The 20,360-nt window shown below is 39.9% G+C and overlaps 1 protein-coding gene across 1 annotated transcript; it reads right to left on the reverse strand.

Annotated features, from left to right (window-relative positions):
• Positions 1–1,485: 1,485 nt before the first annotated feature.
• LOC102206886 (low density lipoprotein receptor adapter protein 1-A-like) lies at positions 1,486–18,802 on the reverse strand. Its single transcript, XM_005745455.1, has 9 exons — positions 18,582–18,802; positions 10,496–10,638; positions 9,884–9,996; positions 9,362–9,476; positions 6,814–6,886; positions 6,538–6,633; positions 3,823–3,953; positions 3,552–3,586; positions 1,486–1,979 (listed from the first exon to the last, which is right to left on the reverse strand). The coding sequence occupies exons 1-9, from the start codon at positions 18,664–18,666 to the stop codon at positions 1,835–1,837; spliced, it is 936 nt and encodes a 311-aa protein (XP_005745512.1). The 5' UTR covers positions 18,667–18,802; the 3' UTR covers positions 1,486–1,834.
• Between the last annotated feature and the right edge of the window lie 1,558 nt (positions 18,803–20,360).

The following is a 20,360-nucleotide window of genomic DNA, read 5'->3' on the forward strand; positions in this document are numbered from 1 at the left end:
GTTCGTAATTTTGGTTCAAGTGAATTGATAAACTTTTTTAAGGCAATTGACTCACACAGTTATGTAGATATCCCCGTCCTGTTGTCCCGGGATGCATCACGCTTGCCTTGCCTGGGGTTAGCTTCTGTTTTCTGGGAATGAGGGTTGAGTGTGCTCCCTTCTCAAGGTAAGCTAGGTTAGCCTTCTTGTGTGAGCTTTTCAACTGCGCTTTAAGGTTTGTGGGATTTTTTCCCTTTAGAAATGTCCCTCATAATTTGTCTCTTTCCACTACAAGACACTTGCTTTATCCAAAACACAGTCATATTCAAAGTAATCCCAAATTGGACTCAGGCGCTTTCTCCCGACTTTTCCTGACATGATTCTGCGCGTGGACGGAGCAACAACACAGACGACTCGACTAACGTACTGGCCACCTGCTGGCATAATGAGACAGCCAGAAAAAAAAATCTGGAAACTAAACTTCATTTTCACCCTTGACTATTGTATGACACGCACACATCAACGAAAACTAAACACATTTTTGCTATAAATTCAGTTAATTTTAGTTAGTTTTGTGAACACTCATTACAGTTTTAGTTAGTTTTCCTATTTTTGTTTTTATTTTTATTTCCGTTAACGAAAATGTTTTTTCACTTCTAGTTTTCGTTAACGATAATAACCTTGCTATGGATCAAATAGACGTGACAGTCAACACAAAAAGGTTCAGACAGCTCCTCAAATGAGAGCAGATATTCCTTATATGACCATGTCTGCATTTGACCACAGAAGCCCCACCCACCTTCTCTTCAAACCTCTTGTTTATGATGAGTAGCCAATGGAAAGACAGTGGGCTTAAAAAGGGGAAAGGACTATCCAAAGGTGTCTAAGCTGAGGAGCTGAACCAGCATGAGAAAAATAAAGAGTCTAACCTGTGAAGTGCAGCAATAACAATATGGAAATGTTCAATGTGGAAATCTTTCAAAAAAATAACTAAATAAATAAAGATATCTATATCAATATTATATGTCTTCCATTTCTTCTGATGATTCTAACTAGTGTAATCTTAAACTTAGATGAATACAGACCAAAACACTGCTATAAAAATTATATATTCATGATTACATTTTATTTCTATACAACACTGGAATATTTCCAGCAAAATGAAATGGCCACAATAGACTGTGAACATACCTGGGCTACATTCAGCACTGTTACACTGCTGCACTGAAACAGCAAAGCTTACAGCGTGTTGTAAATGAGTCGCTGGGAGATTTCATATAAATACAAGTGCAACAAGATTATAAACATTAAACAACTGTAATTTTTTGCAACCAAAGCAGATTTCACTTAGAGAATAGCTGATTGTCCTGCTGTTATTAAGGCCCGGTGTTACTGTCTGTATATCAGTCAGAATAAATACTTACTTTATTCATAAAAAAATAATTATTCAACTATAAATTAGAACTAAACACATACAAAAAAAAAAAAAAACACTGATTAGGGAGAAACAAGAGAAACAAGAAAACAAAGTAAACAAAGGAGAACAAGTGCTGACAGAAGAACATAAGTTAGTAGTAACGCTGTGCAGTGTAATATGGGAGGAGATGGGGTAACATTAAAGGCTGTTATTGCTTTGGTGCACAGGGGCAGCGGCCTGTGCTGTTTCCACAAAGAAAGAGGAAGAACTGCTCATGTGAAGAGTACAACAAGGTGGAGAGGGCAAACTTCATCTCATAGCTCACAACCCTTCATTCCCTTGCAGATGTACAGTAAACTCATCTTAAATACACACTGATATCTGGTTAATTCATAGGAAGACACCACCACCCCTCCCCCTCTTAGTCGTTGACTCTGGTCAGAAGCCCAAGAAGTCATCCTCAAATGGGCTGACAGTGTTGGGAGTGTTTCCATTGGTGCCATCCCAGTCTGGTTCAATGAGCCAATCTTGGGGGGTCACCCCAATGTCCAGGACCTGGGGGTTAGTACGTGACACTGCCAGTCTGAGGGAAAGAGAAACAACCGTCAACCGTCAACAACAGCTCCCCTTTAAAAGAATGCAAGCAAGCAGAAATTCTTCTATTTTGGTGTGAACCAATCCCATGAAAAGACCAAAACCAGTAATGTACAGGTCTGTTTCTTAATACTCAAATAAAGAGCTTTTTAAAAAAATAAATTAAAAAACAGCAGCTTTTGGTTACAAAAGACAAAATAATCCTGAACAAATCCACTAAAACATTTGGAAACAGCTCAATTCATCACTGCTTTTGGTCTCTTTAAAATGGGACCAATGAGTTCAACACAGCCCTGATTGTTGACAGAGTTGCGCTGAATATGGTCTCAACCAAGCAAAAACAAAACCTCTGCCTGGAAACTGGAATTAGATTGAACAGAGCTGGGCTTAAAAGTAAACTGATATTTCCATATTGAGGCAGAAAAAGAAGGAAATTCCCTTCAACCTCCATCAGAATGAAGTAAAATAAAATAGAAGAACCAAGAAGGCATCAGCAGCTCATGTAAACAGTAAAAACTAGCCGTCATTCTGTTTCCTACTCTTATCCTCTCGACCCTCAGGGCTTAATAGCAAGCAGAGCTGTTTCGACTCCCAGCATTCAGTTTTCTGCTGATTTTAATTCACTGCAGCTCAGCCTCTCAGACTCGTTTATGTAACTACACCCTCAGTCTGCTCCGATATGTCTGAAACATCCCTTTCTCTCTGGGATAACAATGTCTGCAGAGTCTGGGTAGAGGTCAGTGGGATTACTTCACATTCACTTCATTTGAGCTGCGGGATAAACGGTGTTGATCCGTAAATGAGTTCAAGTGACCCACTGCTCCACTTTCAGACACGGGAACTGCTGGACAAAAGCCCAGCCCATCCCCACCGCTTCAGCCAAAACACACACTACACATCACAGAGGAGGGTTATCAGACAGACACAGTCATGTTTGTGGTGATGATGAAATGGGTTGAGATAATAACATTTTTCATTTTGACTGAAATTCAATACATCAAATCAAACACAAAATCCATCGACAACAAAGGCATCTGACAGGAAATAAAAGACGGAGGAGGTTGTGTTACCCCGAGTGACTCGCGTCTCTGACCTGTAATCTGGGTTTTCGGGTTTGGAGGTGATTGAATGAAATGGACTGATGTCAGGTTAGTAACTGGGACTACCACTCTATGTAAGGCTTGTGATAACAATTGCTCAACTTTACCTGGAAATGAACCATAGCTATCCAGAGCACAGCTGGAGACACAAACACACAGCAGATTGAGGACAATTTAAAGTTCAGCTATGAAATCATTTCTCACCAACTGTCAAACCTCTACTGAGATTATCCCTTCATTTATATTTTTATATTGTCAGAGAACGGAGGGTTTGCGGTCTGCAGTACACTGAAATCACCAGTACGTGGCGACATAGAGCCAAGCAGTACAAGTAGGAACTACAGTACAGAGGTAGAGGCAGATTTTGTGTTTTGGGGATGTTTTATTGGGAACAGGGATCAAAGAAAATCACCTAGGATTAATTTCAGATTATTTTAAGACTTTAGAATCAAATATCTCACCTGGAGAAGGCTTCATCCAAACCATCTTCTATTTTCTGCAAGAAAAGCAATCAGTCCTTAACATTAACTCAGGGAAAAGCATGTAATATGTGTGTGGTGCTGGCACAAACAGGGGAAATTTAAAGCAAATCTTTCCAAAAGCTGGAGATCCAAACTGAGTCGGGAAAAATCCAACTCTCAAACTGAGGATGGTCAACATCGGAGTATGAAAGAAAGGGTCATTTGTAAGAGATTCACAGTCAACACAGAGAAAGCGAGAGGACGGACTCACCCAGGCAGGATTGTTGTTGGACTCGGAGGTCTGTCTGTGGTTATCCAGCTGATCCTCTCCGATGTTTCCATTGGTCTCCACTGCCACATTCACACTCTTCTCCAAATCCAACAACATATCTGTAGCCACATCTAATAGAAAAGAGATGGAATGACAACTGATTGGTGTTATAATAACAGATCAGAGCAAGACACAGTGCAGCCTCCACACCAGGATGAAGTGACAGAGGGAGCAGTTAAAAATGATGATGGGGCAGACCATCGTGCCATGTCTGTTTCTGCATCTCTGTGGCAATATAATGTTAAAGCATGCAAAGGTTTTCCATGTCCTTTTATGTCTATAGCCATGAATAAATTGGTTTCACAGTTAGTTAGATTTTAGTTGAAATTGGTTACAATAAATTGTTTCACAAACTGTGCTGCATTGAGCCATGTAATATCTGTGAAAGGCTAAATGCCAACGTCACAAACCTCCAGTTTCAAAAGCAAGGATTACATTGTCACAGGAACAGAGAGGCCAGACGTCTATTAAGCCTGTGTGTCTGCGGGAATATAACTCTTTGACCATGGGACTACAGGCGTAAAATAATTATTTTAACCAGTAAGGGCTGACGAATAAAAGCCTGAAGCACCACATACCCTCTACTGTGAAAAACAAAAAAGGCAGATGTGCCATGGAGGTTTATTTCCCAGCTGATCACGTTCTGTGAACAGTACGTAGAACTAAAGCTGAAAACTTTAGGCCACACAACATGGCTTGTGCTCACAAACTGGACCAATCACCTGTATGTGCTGCCTGAAAGTACAAACACGGGGCCAAAGCCCCTTGTAAAGTTTGTTGTGAGCATAGAGGGTGTTTCTTTAACACCCACAATGAAATTCTGTGGGGAAATTTAAGAATTTTACAAACTGGATAAAATGATGAGCACCACATGTCAGTGAGATTATAAAAAACGACCAGAGGCCTGTGCTACAAAGCAGAATTTTGTCTCATCTAGGAAACTGGGTTACCTGGACATCGCTATGGTAACTTATGCTGCAAACCTACCCTGCTCTCACATTAGAGATCAACAAGTATGAAATCACCTACTGACCAATCAAGCTTCAGAAAATAGTGGATCCCTCAGACCTCTGTGTACGAACAGTAGGAGGGTCTAAAGTTTTAATACTGCCTGAAGTCTGTTTTCCACATGAGCATCAGTAATAAATATAAATTACTGGAGATGGACCGATCCGATATTACGTATCGGTCCGATACTGACGTAAATTACTGGATCGGATATCGGAGAGAAATTTTAAAAAAAAAGTAATCCGATCCATTAAATATAAAAAAAGCACCTCACAAAACTTGCGACACGGCGTAACTCGGCTCATAACCGTAGCATGTCGGAGCAGTGTGATAGAGCGGCTGTGTGTATTTGAAGCCTGCTGCCAAACTAGCATTTCATCTCTGAGAAGGTTATCCCAGAGAGAAGTAAAGCAAGTGTGTAAGTTCATCTCTGAATGTTTGTAAAGCATTCCCGCGTTAAGCTTAACAACCAATACCTGGAGCGACTGCCTCTTCTTGCTGCTACTTCAATCGTGAAACTGATCAATGATCAGCTGATCGGCTTTTCTGTCGCGAGTCTGTCTCTCTTGTTTGTTTATTGCCCACTTCGCGCCAGAAAGAGGAAACCAGCGGCTGAACAACAGCAGCACGTTTAAGCTTGATAAGCTGTTGTTAGAATTTATTTAATATTACTTTCTACACCAGGATCTTTTTCTATGCAGCTGACGGCTGGTAACTGTCCACGGGCGGATCTAGCAAAGTTTAGCCAGGGGGGCCGATAGGGCATGAACAGGGAAGAGGGGGCACAAAGACATACTTTTCTTTCTTATTCTCATTTAAAATGTCTAGCTTTTAATCAATAATTATCTGAATCTTACACCCAAAGTCCATTACTGTATATAATAACTGTTAAGTCTAATATACCCTAGTAAGCTATATTACTTTTTCCTTTGGGAAGATACCATCTGTACAGTCTGCAGTTCTGTTGAAGGAAGATGTTGAATCTATTTAATTATTTTTCAAAAATAATTTCTTTCTGTGCATTTTTTTCCCCACACTGCATCAAATTAAAGTTGATTACGTCGATTAAGCATCATGAGGTGGAGGTTGGGGGGTGGTTCCCTATTTTTTTTTTTTTGCTGGGAGTTTGCAACCCTATTAGTTAGGTTGCTTAAGATTTCTGCTAAGTACTCTTTAAAATACCAGAATAGGAAGGATTGAGTAGGTTTAAGTTTATTAGATTGATCAGTATTGCTGAACTATGAAATATTTTGGGTGCAGTGTATTTTTTTTTTTTACATACAGGTATAACAGAATAGCTCTAGTGTTGTTGTTTATTTAAACTTGAGTATGAACTTATACAAAATGCAGCAAGATATTTAAAAAACTGTTTTATTGATTAAAAAACACTATATCGGATTCATATCGGTATCGGCACATATCCAAATTTATGATATCGGTATCGGACATAAAAAAGTGGTATCGTGCCATTTCTATAAATTACTAGATGAAATTTTATGCTTTCATTTTGCAACCAAAAAAGATGAAGAAAACAACTTTGCCAAGTTCCTTTTTTGGTTTTTGACACCATTTGTGAATGACTACATAACACAAATGACCTCATGTGGCTACAGCTCCTTTATGCTTTGCATCTTGTTTTTTTTTTACCTGTCCCTTTCAAACTCCCAAAGCTGTTCGATCTCTCTGAATGAGAACTGCTGCTAGCCTCTCCAGCGGACCCAGACTTTGCTCTCTTCCCTTTCTCTAAAAATCAGATAAGAGGAAACAACACAAGCAGGTCAGGACCTGTTTACAGCACATATCAACATATTTGGTGAAACAAGGACAAACACAGACAGTCTCTTGATAAAACAACCCCTCCACAGACGGTGCCTATATGCGTGTCATTTCCAGGACTTGAATGGAGAAGTGTGCGATGCCTACCTTCTTTGGACACCTGCCAGAGCTCGAAAGCTACTGTGAAGGCCTGGGCTACTGTTAGCGCCACAGCCTGAGCCTGGAGGACAGGAGAAAAAGACACAAACAGAGGATGAAAAACAGAGCACTAACTTAAAGAAGTCTGCTTCTCTGACTGCTGTTGACCGTCCAAGAAAACTTTGCATGACCATCAAGATAGAACATGTAGTTTACAACACTAAATGCTTTATCTCAGGTAACAAAGTTATATTTATAACATGGACAGCTGTAAAAATGGTTATAAAATGTTGCCATTCAACAGTAATGCTTTATATTTATATGACTGAAAGATGTGAGTACAAAAAAGGATAGCTCTTGATCTCTGTCCACAGTCCGTCGTCACTGTCACATAAAAGAAAAAAGGTCACTTTGGGGCTTTAAGTCAAATAATTAATTATTATTTGATTGAATTGCAGACTTTCAGCTTAAATTCAAGGGGTTTAACTGCATGACAATCAACTGTCCAATTACTTTTAAGCCTCTGGAAATAGGGGACTGAATAAAAATGGCTGCAACTGCTGAGCCGTTAATGGAAACTTTTATTAAACCCCTGAAAAGGTGACAGTCTGCACTTCAATCACACTTTACTTCAATCATATTTTGATTATTTCTTTTAAAAGTCAAACAATGTATAGAGGAAAAACTACAAAAATGTGTCTTTGTTCAGCACATTATTAACCTCATAAGCTCGCTTTCACTTTAATTTCCCTGCTTTAGTTGGTTTTTTAAAGTGGTCCTCATATACTTCTCTTTATTATTATCTTTTTTAGTTTAAGACCAGCAGTTTTTTTCCAACTTTATGTCATTGTCATGTCATGTCATTTTTTTTAAAAAGGTATTATTTTGAACTATGAGTCTTGAAGCACTCCTCTCATTGAGTAGAGGACACAGAGAGGTCATCCCAAATCTCTTCAGAACCCCACTGGTAGATAGAGGAGCACATATTAAGGAAGCAGAGTATTCTCATGTTATCCTGGGAGAAAAAAAAGAGCGGAGTGAGGAAGCAAGTAAGATGAGAGGAAAAGTGCCCTTCTGTTTTCAACACCAAGGAAAAGACAGGAAGACGACAGGAGCTTAACTTCTAGGATTTCCTCTTCGGGATGAAGAGGAAGAGCTATGGTGACAGCAAGACACTCGAGAGAGCCAGTTACAGGACGAATGACGGCTGAATGTGGGTCATTACATCATCAGGAAGGTAATGATCCCCCACAGCCACAGAGGAAGATATGCTAAATATTTGAGTTATTGAGAAACTTTTTAACTTTTCAGTTTAAATTCAAAGTTTGGACACACCTTCTCATTTAATGTCTTTTCTTAATTTTTACTACTTTCTCCATTTTAGATGCAAACTGAAGACATCAAATATATGAAGCAACATATATGGTATCATGTAGCAAAGAAAAAAATATATAAATAACTTTAAACATGTCTTTTATTTTAGAGTCCTCGAAGCAGCCACCCTTCGCTTTGTTGACGGTGCAAACATTTGGCCTTCATGATGTAGTCAGCTGAAATGGCTTTCACCTCACAGGTGTGCCATGTCAGGGTTCATTTGTGGAATTTCTTGCCTTCTTTATGGGGTTGGGAACCAATCAGCTAGAGAAGTGAAAGTCCATCATTACTTTAAGCACTGAAGGTTAGTCAGCCTGGAATATTGCTAAAACTTTCAATGTGTGCAGTCGCAAAAATCATCATCCAAGCACGACAATGAAACTAGTTCACATAATGACCGCCCAGCCCAGAATAAATTCATCTGAGTCACCAGCCTCAGAAATCAGAAGTTAACAGCCACTCAGATTAGGGCCCAGATAAATGCCACACAAAGATCCAGCAGCAGACACATCTCTACATCAACTGCTCAGAGAAGACTGCACAAATCAGGCCTTTGTGTTCAAATAGCTACTAAGAAACCATGACTAAGGAAAAGCAACAAGCAGAGGAGATTTGTTTGGTCCAAGAAACACAAGGAGTGGACATTAGACCAGTGGAAATCTGTGCTTTTGTCTGATGAGTCCAAATTTGAGATCTTTGGTTCCACCTGCAGTGTCTTTGTGCAAAGCAGAAAAGGTGAACGGATGATCTCTACATGAAAGGTTCCCACCATGAAACATGGAGGAGGAGGTGTGATGGTGTGGGGGTGCTTTGCTGCTGACAGTGTTGTGGGATTTATTCAAAATTGAAGGCACACTGAAAGCAGCATGGCTACCACAGCATCCATGCCATCCCATCCAGTTTGTGCTGAGTTGGACCACCACTTATCTTTCAACAGGAGAATGATCCCAAACACACCTCCAGGCTGAGTAAGGTCTATTTAACCAAGAAGGAGAGTGATGGAGTGCTGCACCAGATGGCCTCCACGGTCACCTGACCTAAACCCAGTCGAGATGGTTTGGGATGAGATGGAGCGCAGAGTGATGGCAAAGGGGCCAACAAGTGCTCAGCATCTCTGGCAAATCCTTCAAGACTGTTGGAAAACCATTTCAGATGACTGGTAGTGTACGTGCTCTAAACTCACCACTTTCCTCTTTGAGCAGAGGTAGGCGTTGCACTCCAGGGTTCCATTCAGGGTGTTTTGTGCGATATAAGCAAAGACTTTATCGTGTAGTTTATCCACCGTGCAGTAGGATATCCTGCAGACCAGAGACAACAGGTTAGACAAACAGCGTACAGAGATCCAACGCTTTTTTTTACAATACGCTCAAACTTTCCAGAAGCAAGAATGAGATTTACACAGAAAGACTAAAAACAAAAACAAAAAAAAAAAACAGTTGAAGACTGATTGACCTGCCGTGTTAGTATGTTTTTGTCAAAGATTAATACAATGTTGATTTTTTTAAAAATGAGTAAACACTGGCAACCCCTCAGCCTCCTAGTACACACCCCTATACTGGACCTTTAGGTCACGGTACCGACACTGGAACCCATCTGAGACTTTCATATGTGACTTTTTGGTTTCAATGACACCCACCAAGGAGAATCTATTTCAAATTACTTAAGTGATGAAATAAAATTACAAAACCAGTCATTCTACACATACCTGTATATGGACACGTTTTCCAGGAGTTTATTTGTTGAGCTGTCATGTAGGACAATTCCTTGAGGAGAAACCTTAAGAGTGACCTTCTGAGGTTTCTTCCCACTGGCTTTAGCCTGTCATGGGGAAAATAACGCAGCGGAAACTGATGATTGTTTTATGACCGAAATGCAAAACGTCCGCACACTGCTTACATACTACTCAGATCTTCTACAGTGTCTATTTCCGGTGGTACGCTAGAGACAACATTGTACATTATTAATCACCAGACACTTTCAAAAAACCCTACATTTACTATTTATCAGGATTTAGTGCGAGGATGTATGGAAACAGGCACAGTAAGATACAGACAGCAGCTTTAAACTAAATTTGATCCAGAGTTTATAAACATGCAGACGGTGGTGAGGACATGATGAAAGCCTTAATGTCAGTATGTTTGTGAAATTTAAGAGAGCTTAACAATTTTAAGAAAAAAATAATGATAATAATTAAAGCGGTAGTCTTAAAAGCCACTGGATTGTTTTTCTTACACTGCTGTTGTTGATTTTGGCAGGAAATCAAAGCAGAGCAGTCAAAAGTGGAGATAATGTAAACTGTGAATGAGCGATCTCTGACCGTGGCAACAATCCTCTTTACAGCAGCTGCTGACAGCTCCTCTCCTTTGGGTTGGTCCACCAGTGTCATGCCAAGATGTCGAAGATTAAAGGTCATGCCCTCTAAGATGGTCTCCCGCGTGTCTGTCCAGTTCTCTGGGAGCTCTGCGGAGAAGAGCGGGAGCGGCCGATACTCTGATCAACTGTAACGACGTTCTTGTCAAACATCAAGCGTTGCAAACATCAAATATTTATCTGCTTTTTCCCAGGGTTCATGTTCCAAAATAAATAAGGCTCGTGCAACATTCAAAGACTTTGAGAAAAACACAAATCAGAAGAAATGTAAACAGTCTGTGTTGAACTTAGAGTTGGCCCACTTCATGTGCTCCCTCGCTGAAGAGGAAAGGCAAAACAGGGTATCTAGGTCAGAGGTGCTGAGGCTTAAAGTAAATATTTCATCTTCCAAATAGCTTATAGGGCTCGACAATAAAAAACATGAAGAGTTTGGAGCAAGTTGTACATGCACTGTGACACGCTGTGATAAGAGGAAAGCGTGGTAACATCAGCGATCTCTCCAACAGCATGAATCATGTGTCGTTCTCAAAGTGCATTACTGTCTCCATTTTTAAAATTTCCCTGAAAAAGACTGTTTAAAGTGTAACAACTGAAGGAACAGCTTCTACCTCTGTGTGATTTCTTATCAGGTTTTGTGTGGCGCTGGCCGACCCTGAACCTGTAATACTGTTTGCACTTTCATCAGAGGAAAAAAAAAAAAAAGGGGGGGGGGTGAAGGAAGGGGGAAAAAACTCAATCCACCATTATTACCTAGAATTTCACCCTCCTAACCTTTCCCTCCTCTGGGATGTAGTACATACCACACAGTCATGCTGGTACATATTCACACACATACATTTTGAATGCAGACTACACAAACTGGACCAAGAGATCTTAAGATCTTAAAGTCTTAGAAGGAAACTCAATGTGATTTTCCATCACATGTACACTGTTATAAAAACAGGTGTTCATATTAACACAGCCAAAGCACATGTGAAAGCGTCAGATATCATCATCATCGTTATCATCAGGCCGTTATTTATAGTAACAATATCGGCTACAAAATAATCAAACAAAGCGTTTAAGTACAGGGACTGCAGAGCATCATCAGCTGGAGTTTATGTTAACAGTGCCAAGAGATCCAAAGTTGGGAAAGCAGAATCACGCCTGAGACAAAAGGCACTGGTGATAAGTAGAGTGAATTTGGGTTAACTAGTTCCCACTTCAGACCCACATCAACAAAGCAAAACTCAGGGAGGAACACCACAGACTCTAGGAAGACATCCTAGCAGGTGTAGAGGAAGAGGAAATTGGCAGAACACTGGGGCTCTGGCAACGAGGAGCATGAACAAGATGGGAGGTATCCTGCAGTACAGGATCACCTGGGGAAACATCATGCATGCAGACTTAAAGTGGGTACTGTTCCTGGTGGAGGCAGTGCATGAAGTTTGGTGAAAGAGTGAGACACCCTCCTGCACCCTTTGCTCTGGAAGAGGCTCTTTGGAACATCTTCTCAGCAGCTGCCCAAAGGCTCTGGGGGATAGCCATACCAAGGTGCTGAAGGCAGAGGCAGGTAGCCTCAGTAATCAACACCAGCAAACACCATCAAGTCAAGTCGATTTGTGTAAGCAACTAAAGCTGTCAGGGCACGCTGTCAAAATATCACTTAATCATCACCTCTGAGGCCTCAAAACAGCTGGAACACAGGCTAGAGGACGTTCCAAGAGCAGACAGAAGACACTGTTTGTTTATTTATTTATTTTACCTTGTGCTTTTGTTTTCTTATTTTTCTTCATATTCATTGTTCTTTATTGTATTTTATTCTATTGTTAAGTGAAAGTTTGAAAGGCGCTTTCAAATAAAAATTGATTATTATTACTTTTCAGCATGCCTACTCTGTAACGTTCCTGACGCAACTGTTTGTTATAAGAGTGGCCAAGAGGAGGCCTATTCAATCTATGTGTAAAGCAGCTGATCATATGAAGAACGCTCCCAATCTTTTACGTCACACAGAGCTAAGTGTAGAAAGGAAAACTGAGCTTGTACAAACGCTGACCCTATTTAACATGAGCGTCCATCACTGTCAGAAAACTGTCAAAAAAAAAATAAGTTCAGCTTCTCTTTTGGTAAACATTTCATGTTTCGCTCATTTTATGAGAGAAGTGGAATCAGAGAGTCTTTGAAACCTATGTTGAAATGTAACCAGGTCAAAAAGTCTACAACACACTGATTACTGAGAAAATCCTTTCTCTGTATCCACGACTGCCTCCTATAAATGTGTTACATTAAGTAATAAATTATAGTGAGTGGAAAACGTAACAAATGTAATGCTAGTAACTGCAGATATTAATGTTTTCCATTTTAGACATCAAAACATTTAATTTACACAAAGAAGAAATGGATCCTTTTAGTGGTTCACTGACGCAGGTTTCAGTGCATGTTTTCCACTGACAGTGTTGGAGAGCTAATATTGAGCTTGTAATAAAAGAACCTGTTCTGGTTTTCAGTTTGTTTCACCAGCAGCAGAGACTGTACCAGACACCAATCAGCCCAAGAATGCAGAAGGCTTTGAGGATAAAAGGTCAGCAACCTTTATACGTCAAAGGAAACAGCTGTGTGCACGAGTCAACTGAGAACAAGAAAAACCAGGTGACCTGCTACTAACATTACACCTGTATGTGGCAAATAATCACTTACTGGTTTCTCACTGTAGTATTGGGGGAAGTGTCTTGGTATAATGTGAGAAAGATAAGAAAAAGAGGAGAAAAAATTGGAAGACAAAGCCTCAGTTTTCAGCTCTATAGATATCCATTACATCCAACACTGATGGATGAGTAGCCATTTAATTTGTCAGAGTGCAAAATAACTCTTAGTTGCAAACTGTGACAACAATGGTGCTGATCCAGAAAGGTCCAACTGACAGGCAATTTGCATCCTGGCTGATTTGTGTGTCTACAACAAACACTGGATCACTGGGGAAACCACCAACTGTGGTCCTACAACTCTGGACTCCTCCAGTGCCAAATTATCTTTTTCTCAGCCTCTGCTGCCTTTTCACTTTCCTCCCTCCTTCACTGATCTACGCCTGCATGCCTCTCAAATTATTATGCACAGAGTCCCAAATTCACCAGAGTTTATGTTTGGGATTCTAATAATGTGGGGAAAACATAAACACATTAGTGAGAGTGTGTCAATTTGGAAGTCTCTGCAGATGCAAAATCGAGTAAATTAGGGGCAGAATGCATCTGAAATGTTTATCAGTGAAAGACAGGGATAGGGCAGGGATAGCTCAGTAGGTAGAGTGGTGGTCCCATGATCGGAAGGTCGGGGGTTCGATTCCCCTGAACAGCTACCCTGAGGTACCCCTGAGCAAGGTACCGTCCCTACACACTGCTCCCCGGGCGCCCAGTGGCTGCCCACTGCTTCACTGAGTGAATGGGTTAAATGCAGAGAGGGATTTTCCCCACGGGGACCAATAAAGTACAGTTTCTTCTTCTTCTTTCTGATGTGCCAAGCAAGGTCTTTAAACCTAGACAAAATAAGATGAGATAAATTTTTAGTCCTACTGCATTGTCATCGCTTTCAGAAAAGCAATGATTCTTCATGGTCAAGGGGGGGGGGAGCCCACTACACATTGAGGACACACCCCTCCTAATGAGGTTTTTCAGCTTCCTGTCTGTTACATTGGCCAGTTCCTAAACCAGTTACACACATTTGGCTCAAATAGTCACACACTGTTTCTCCCATAATAGGGCAGCTATGGAGAAGCATGTTCATTTGATTTTATTTTGAGAGGATCACATTGTAAAATTAGAAGGAGACGCTTCCTGTATACAACAGCAGCAGTCTGCTCTTCATACAGCAGCTAAGTGGTCACAAGCAGGATTATGATAACATATATAAATACATATTTGCTTTCCACTGTTATGATAGGTTGTACACATTTGTGTTTTATTGTGAAACTTTTTATGATTTTTACCTATGAAAAGTGCGACATAATTCTTTTAATTTAAGTACTTATATTATACAGAGAGTTTCAATCCTGAGGGTGCTGTGGAGTAGAAGTGGTTCTTGTGTATAAACTCACAGTGAAGGACAACCTTCTGATTGGTGGGCTACGCTCACATTAACAAACAGGGTTGCCTGTTGAGTGTATGAAGCAGACTTAGCCACATAGCAAGGCTTTCTTTGCATTAGCTTTGCTCAACAAAACCTAAACCCTCTATGAGAGGTAACAGGCATCACAGCGGTGGCTATCAACCTTCTCTGTGGTTCGTTAAACTTTTTTCGACAAAATGGACCAATCGGGTTCTGTCCACTTCAGTCAAGTGGAACATGAATAAAATAAAATAAAAAATTAAAAGTCAGCTACTGCCTGTAAAGCTGTCATATGTTAAACCTGACTTTAAACAAGATTCTGAAAAACTGCATTCAGGTGAGATACTGTCCCAAGAAGATGTCACTTCAAACAGAAGTGTTTGACTGGCTCAACATCCATTGTTGCTTATATCTCAAACACAGTTCTGCAGTGGTCAGGTTGGCAGACTGTCATCACGAAAATTCATACACGGGAAAATATGCAATACCATTTTGAAATAAATGGGGAAAACTGTGATAAATTGATGAGACATATTTTTTTAATTAAAATTTTACATTAAAAAAAGTAGTATAATACAAAAAACATCATCGAAGAGAGCATTTTTAAATTGTCTAACTATTGCAAAATAATACAGTATCATTACTTTTAGGTAAATGTGTATGACAAATATTTTAAGATTGTCAGGTAGCTTAAAAAAACAACAACAACAAAACAACAACATTACTTTCAGGCTGTAGTGTTGTGCTTCTGCTGATGTTCCCATATGTTCGTTGCAGGTCAAATAGAGTGGTACAGTAGGTTGCTACTGTTTTCCATCTAGTTGATGACAGACTTTTTTCAGCTTCATTTTGAGACTTTAAGAGAAACCTAACTCTTTTTACAGACCATTAAAGTGTTTATCCTGTTAAAATAACACAGTCTAGTAACATTAGTCACAGGCAGGACTGATGACGCTGGCTGTGCAGCTCTAGCATTAATGTTACTGTTTTATTACTAGCCAATAACCGCTAGCCACTACCTTAATGATAACAACATAACAGTTAAACAGCTAACGGGTAAAGTTTAGCCATTAAATATATCATAGTAGAATAAAATATAATAAAATTTAAATAATTACATAAATGTGGTGCAGAACCTGCCATAGCAGTTTGGGATTTCATGGAAGACAGACAGTAACATTGTAAAGGAAAAAGGAGCCATGGATTTTTAAATGCAAGCATCACCGCTAAAAGAAATGCAGCACAACTGATCAGCGCCGTTGCATTCACATCAAATGCCACATGCTGAATCTCCAACTTCAGCCTCATGGCGTTCCGGATGATTTTAATACAAGTCATATTTATTCATCAAAAAGTCCATTACAGCCAGTTTAGAGCAACCACAGAAATACAGCTGCAGAGAAAACTAGTCAGAGCTAAAGAGTGGCACCTGTTGGAGAGGATCCTGGAAAAAGGGGTCTTCAACACAAACAAATAAACTTTGGGGGTCCCCTTAACACTGTTGGCATACGCCGTCTAAGCCAGGGCAAAAGAACAGAGAAGATGAAGTCTTAGCTAGATAAGATGAATGCATTTCTCCCAACACAAACTTATGGTGAGAAAACAGAACATGCAAAGAGGCATACAAGTGACGTGACATAGGTGGATCACAACTTTTCTATACACGGTTCATCTAAATGAATCATCCGATTACAAAAAGCTTTTTTTTTTTTAAAGTAATGGTCACAGAAACCTAAAATTTTAAAATACATGGCTGAATATAAAGTTTTACATACGACACTTACAATGTTCGGCAAGCACTTAAGGTGCGTCCCCCGGATGCATGGCACATGTCCAGATGATAGTCAAGCTGTCTGGAGTCACTGCAGCCACTGCTGTTGTTACTCTACCTACTGGCATCCATGGGAAACTCACGAATCCGCTCTTTCTAACAGCATGCCTTTCAATCGGCACTCTGAAATCTGATCATTCTTTTTGATACACCCTGTACTAAAGGCAAGCGAGTACCAATGACAGAGAAGGTTACTGGTGATTGACATATGACAGGTTAACAAATATAATAGAGTGCCTAAAAACAAAAATCAACAGCGAGAACGCAATGCATGCTGAGTTAATCAATTCCTCTATTGACACCCTTTTAGCCTATAGAATAATAATAAAAAAAACAAAAACAAAAAAAACATCACGGCAGCAGCTGAACTACCAGTGTCCTAAAACCAACTGGTGAAGTCACAGTAACTATGACCATCTTTTTATGTACAGTTTGTAATACAGTCTCATTAATGGAAATGATGCCTGGGTCCTCAGGTGCTCGAGCCCTGTACTGCATTCACCTGACCCAAAGTAATCCCTACCCCGAGTACATGGAAATGTAGGACGATTCTGATGAAGGCAACGTCAGACCTAAAAATCCAGCATGAATGATATGGGTCAGTGCTGGTGAAGAATGCGTGCCCTGCAGCCAGGTAATCTATGACCAAACTTCAATACTCTACTTCTACGACAAGTGGGTCAGTAGCCACATTTACAGGAAGCCATTAATTCCACGAACAATCAGAATAGCCCACTTCCAGTCGGAACGGCTGCCACAGACATACAAACAACTCAGGCAGAAGAAACTCGCACTGTGGAAAGTGTCTGCCAGATGTAATACAGCCAGATATCACCTCTCCACTGACAGCTGGGAAGATGTAAGATTAACATCTCAGCCTCATCCATTAACGCAGTAATGTGCAGGCATAATATGGAAGTGTCCATCTCTAATTTCTGCGGCGTTGCCTTTTCCCTGGTGAGCAACTAAGGTTACACACAACAATGCAGTGTGTTTATGTTATCCACCCTGTCACTCTCTAATGTCTCTGCAGATGTGACAGTAGCCTTTCTGGAATTTAAAAAGAAAAAAGGAAAACAAAAGAGCAGCAGTATGACTTGAAGCCAACAGGGGCAGTGCACAGACTCGCCCCGCAGCATTCCTGGCTTGTCCTCTTGGTTACAGGCTGTGGACTTTTCATGCTTTGGAAGCCACACGGTCATTCCCCCCACCCCACAACTTCACAGGCAGGATCAAGTGAGATTTAGCTTACAAAGTGGCCCTTGAGTCCTACAATGGGTGCCAATTCCTTCTTAAAGGAGCTTTATGTTAATGCTGCTGCATGTGACTGCTCCTGCCCTGGCAAAGTGCTCTTCAGCAACATACAATGGGGGAAATATAAATATAATAAGATCTCGTGCTGACGATGACCTCTGAACTTCCTCTGGCAGGGTTGGCGGAAAGAGGGAGGTGGGATTATCAAGAAATCCAAAAATACCTTTTTAGTTAGCGAAACACAAAGCAAAAGAAGTAGTTGGTGTAATTCCCACCTGAGTAAAAGACCGTGAGAAACACACAAAAATCAGTCTTGAAACACGTGAATAATCCACGAGAAATGGCACAAATTAGAAATAAAACTTCTAATTAGTTTTGTTGTTGTGGTTCATTTTAAAATAACTTGAATTCCCGGAAAATTCCTGCACCATGATAAACCGCATTGCAAACAGTTACTCATCCTCCGCAGGAAGAAACCGCTGTATGTTTCCCCAGAACAGAAACACTAAGCGGGAGAAACTATTTACCTTTACCCTCCTTTGACAAACTAAAAGAGACGTAACTGCTCAAGCTAAAGAAAAAAAAGAGATGTCAAACTCCGTCTTTACCACCCGCTGTGACAGCCGACAGCACAATACGTCGTTTGTGAAACAGAAACCAAAGTTTGGTCAAGTTAACCTATAAATGTCTTAATTAATCACTATTTGTCACAGAAAAAAAACGTAAATTGGGTACAGGCAAAGTAAACTGCGGCTAGGCGGAATTTTAAATTTGTTGCTAACGGTAAAAAAAAAGAAGAAGAAGGTATTACCTTTTATTTTTTATGTTTTTTTTTTATTTTCCTTTAGCTAATTTAACGAGTATTTCTTACTTCTGTGTTTGCTGGCAGTCCACGACTGTTTCGCCATACTTGGGCTCCGGATAATAGCTCTTCCAGCAGACTTGAGGGCATCCATGTCGGTGTGTTGAAGTGCAGAGAGTCGGTGAAGTTCCCCGAAGTGTTCCAGGAGAAATGTTGACCGGACTGCTGATGGGGAGAGAGGATGGACCTGTGGTGCCTTCCAGTGCACTCAGAAATCCCGGTGTTGTGTCAAAAAGTCATCGCCTGCCAAAAACTTTCCGTGTGTTTCTTATATGTAATATTTTTCCTACAAAGGGGTTATATATAAAATTAAAATTACCTGTTTTTCAAGTATCTTCATAACTCTGTGTTATTGTACTTACATTATAACCAATCCGGTCCCTTTTGTGCACTTAAAATATGTTTACACAACTATTGTTATATTTGTTGCAATTTCTGCTGTCCTCTTAGGCCAAAAAATATTTTTAATGTCAACGAGGTTTTTTTTTAAAACTGGATAAGTCCGGCTTCTACCTTGTTACAGGAATGTTGATTGTGGCTCAAGATGACTTGATATCATTTCACAGGTTTCACATATTATAGACACAAAAACTTATATATAGAAATTTAAATACGAGCAATCATTTTTTGCACAACACTGACTTTACTACAGAGGAGTGGTGCTGCATTTGAGTTACATGGGACATTACGTGGTATCTGAAAGGATGCTAAATAAATAATTTAAAAAAGAAGAGACGATTCATATGGAAGAGCCACATAAATATGACCAAATCAGAACCTCAACTATAGCTTTCAGGACACAATTTTAAAGAATGCTCTTACAGTATAAACCCAGAATTGGCAGACTGCCCGTATAACAACTTGGTTAGCAAAATGCATTTATAAACTATACAGGCACAATAGACAGGCATGTCTGCTAATCAGTGCTAAATAACAGACAAGTAAATCTCTAGAATTTCATTCACTAAAACTGAAGCAATTACAGATTTCATTCTTGACATATCTTAAGATGATGATAAGAAGAAGTAGTTTCTGTTTTTTTTTTCTTTCCTATTTCTGTTTTCGTTGTTCCTATTTCCGCTGTGTTTTGTGTGCTTTTTCAGCGTTTTGCTTATTGCTGGTGTTTTCTTAAGTTGCAGTCCGTTTGGCCTCTCAGGGCCACCATAAGAAGTGTAACCTTAACATCGTCTGTTTTCTCTGCAGGATAAAGAAATGTTGCTCTAGTAACGAAATCTCTCAGCACAACTCTTAAAAATATATATGCACTTATAAATTGATTGTATTGTGTGCAATGGATACAGAGCATATTTCCTTTGTATCCATTATTATTTCCATTTATTAAAAAAAACAAAACTCAAAACAAATCTATGTAGTAGATGGTGGAGAAAAGGAACATTTCCATCATTAATTTTTAAAAAAATTACCTAATTACTTTGGAGTACCATGAATAACCTCCTTTGCATTTTCCAAAGCTGTGCAGCAGGGCTGAATTGGAGTCTTTGCCTAATTCTGGGCCTTATGTTTGACCCCCCTGGTCTACCTTATGAGTGAATGAAGATTATATCAGGTTACGTGGGAGGGGGGGGGGGAGACAAAAAAAAAACAAAAAACAAAAAACAGAGTAGGCATTTACAAATAGCACCTGAAATCACCATTGAATTATAGGGCATGTGTTTTTTGTCTAAGTTCAGACATAACAACATGAACAAAACAAATAAACCCAGATTAAAGGTTTGGGAGGTGTCAGCAAGCTCAAGCTACTGCTTTAAATGAGTGTGAATAGAAAAC

The sequence above is a fragment of the Pundamilia nyererei genome, unplaced genomic scaffold (assembly GCF_000239375.1).
Source record: "Pundamilia nyererei isolate P.nyererei 1_Seehausen unplaced genomic scaffold, PunNye1.0 scaffold00159, whole genome shotgun sequence".
In the NCBI taxonomy this organism is placed as follows: domain Eukaryota; kingdom Metazoa; phylum Chordata; class Actinopteri; order Cichliformes; family Cichlidae; genus Pundamilia; species Pundamilia nyererei.

Coding starts and splice junctions, on each gene's coding strand:
- LOC102206886 (XM_005745455.1), bottom strand. CDS start 18,666: ATGGATGCCCTCAAGTCTGCTGGAAGAGCTATTATCCGGAGCCCAAGT. Junction 9,477..9,883: donor GAAAACGTGTCCATATACAG/GTATGTGTAGAA, acceptor TCTGGTCTGCAG/GATATCCTACTGCACGGTGG. Junction 3,587..3,822: donor CCAACAACAATCCTGCCTGG/GTGAGTCCGTCC, acceptor CTTTTCTTGCAG/AAAATAGAAGATGGTTTGGA.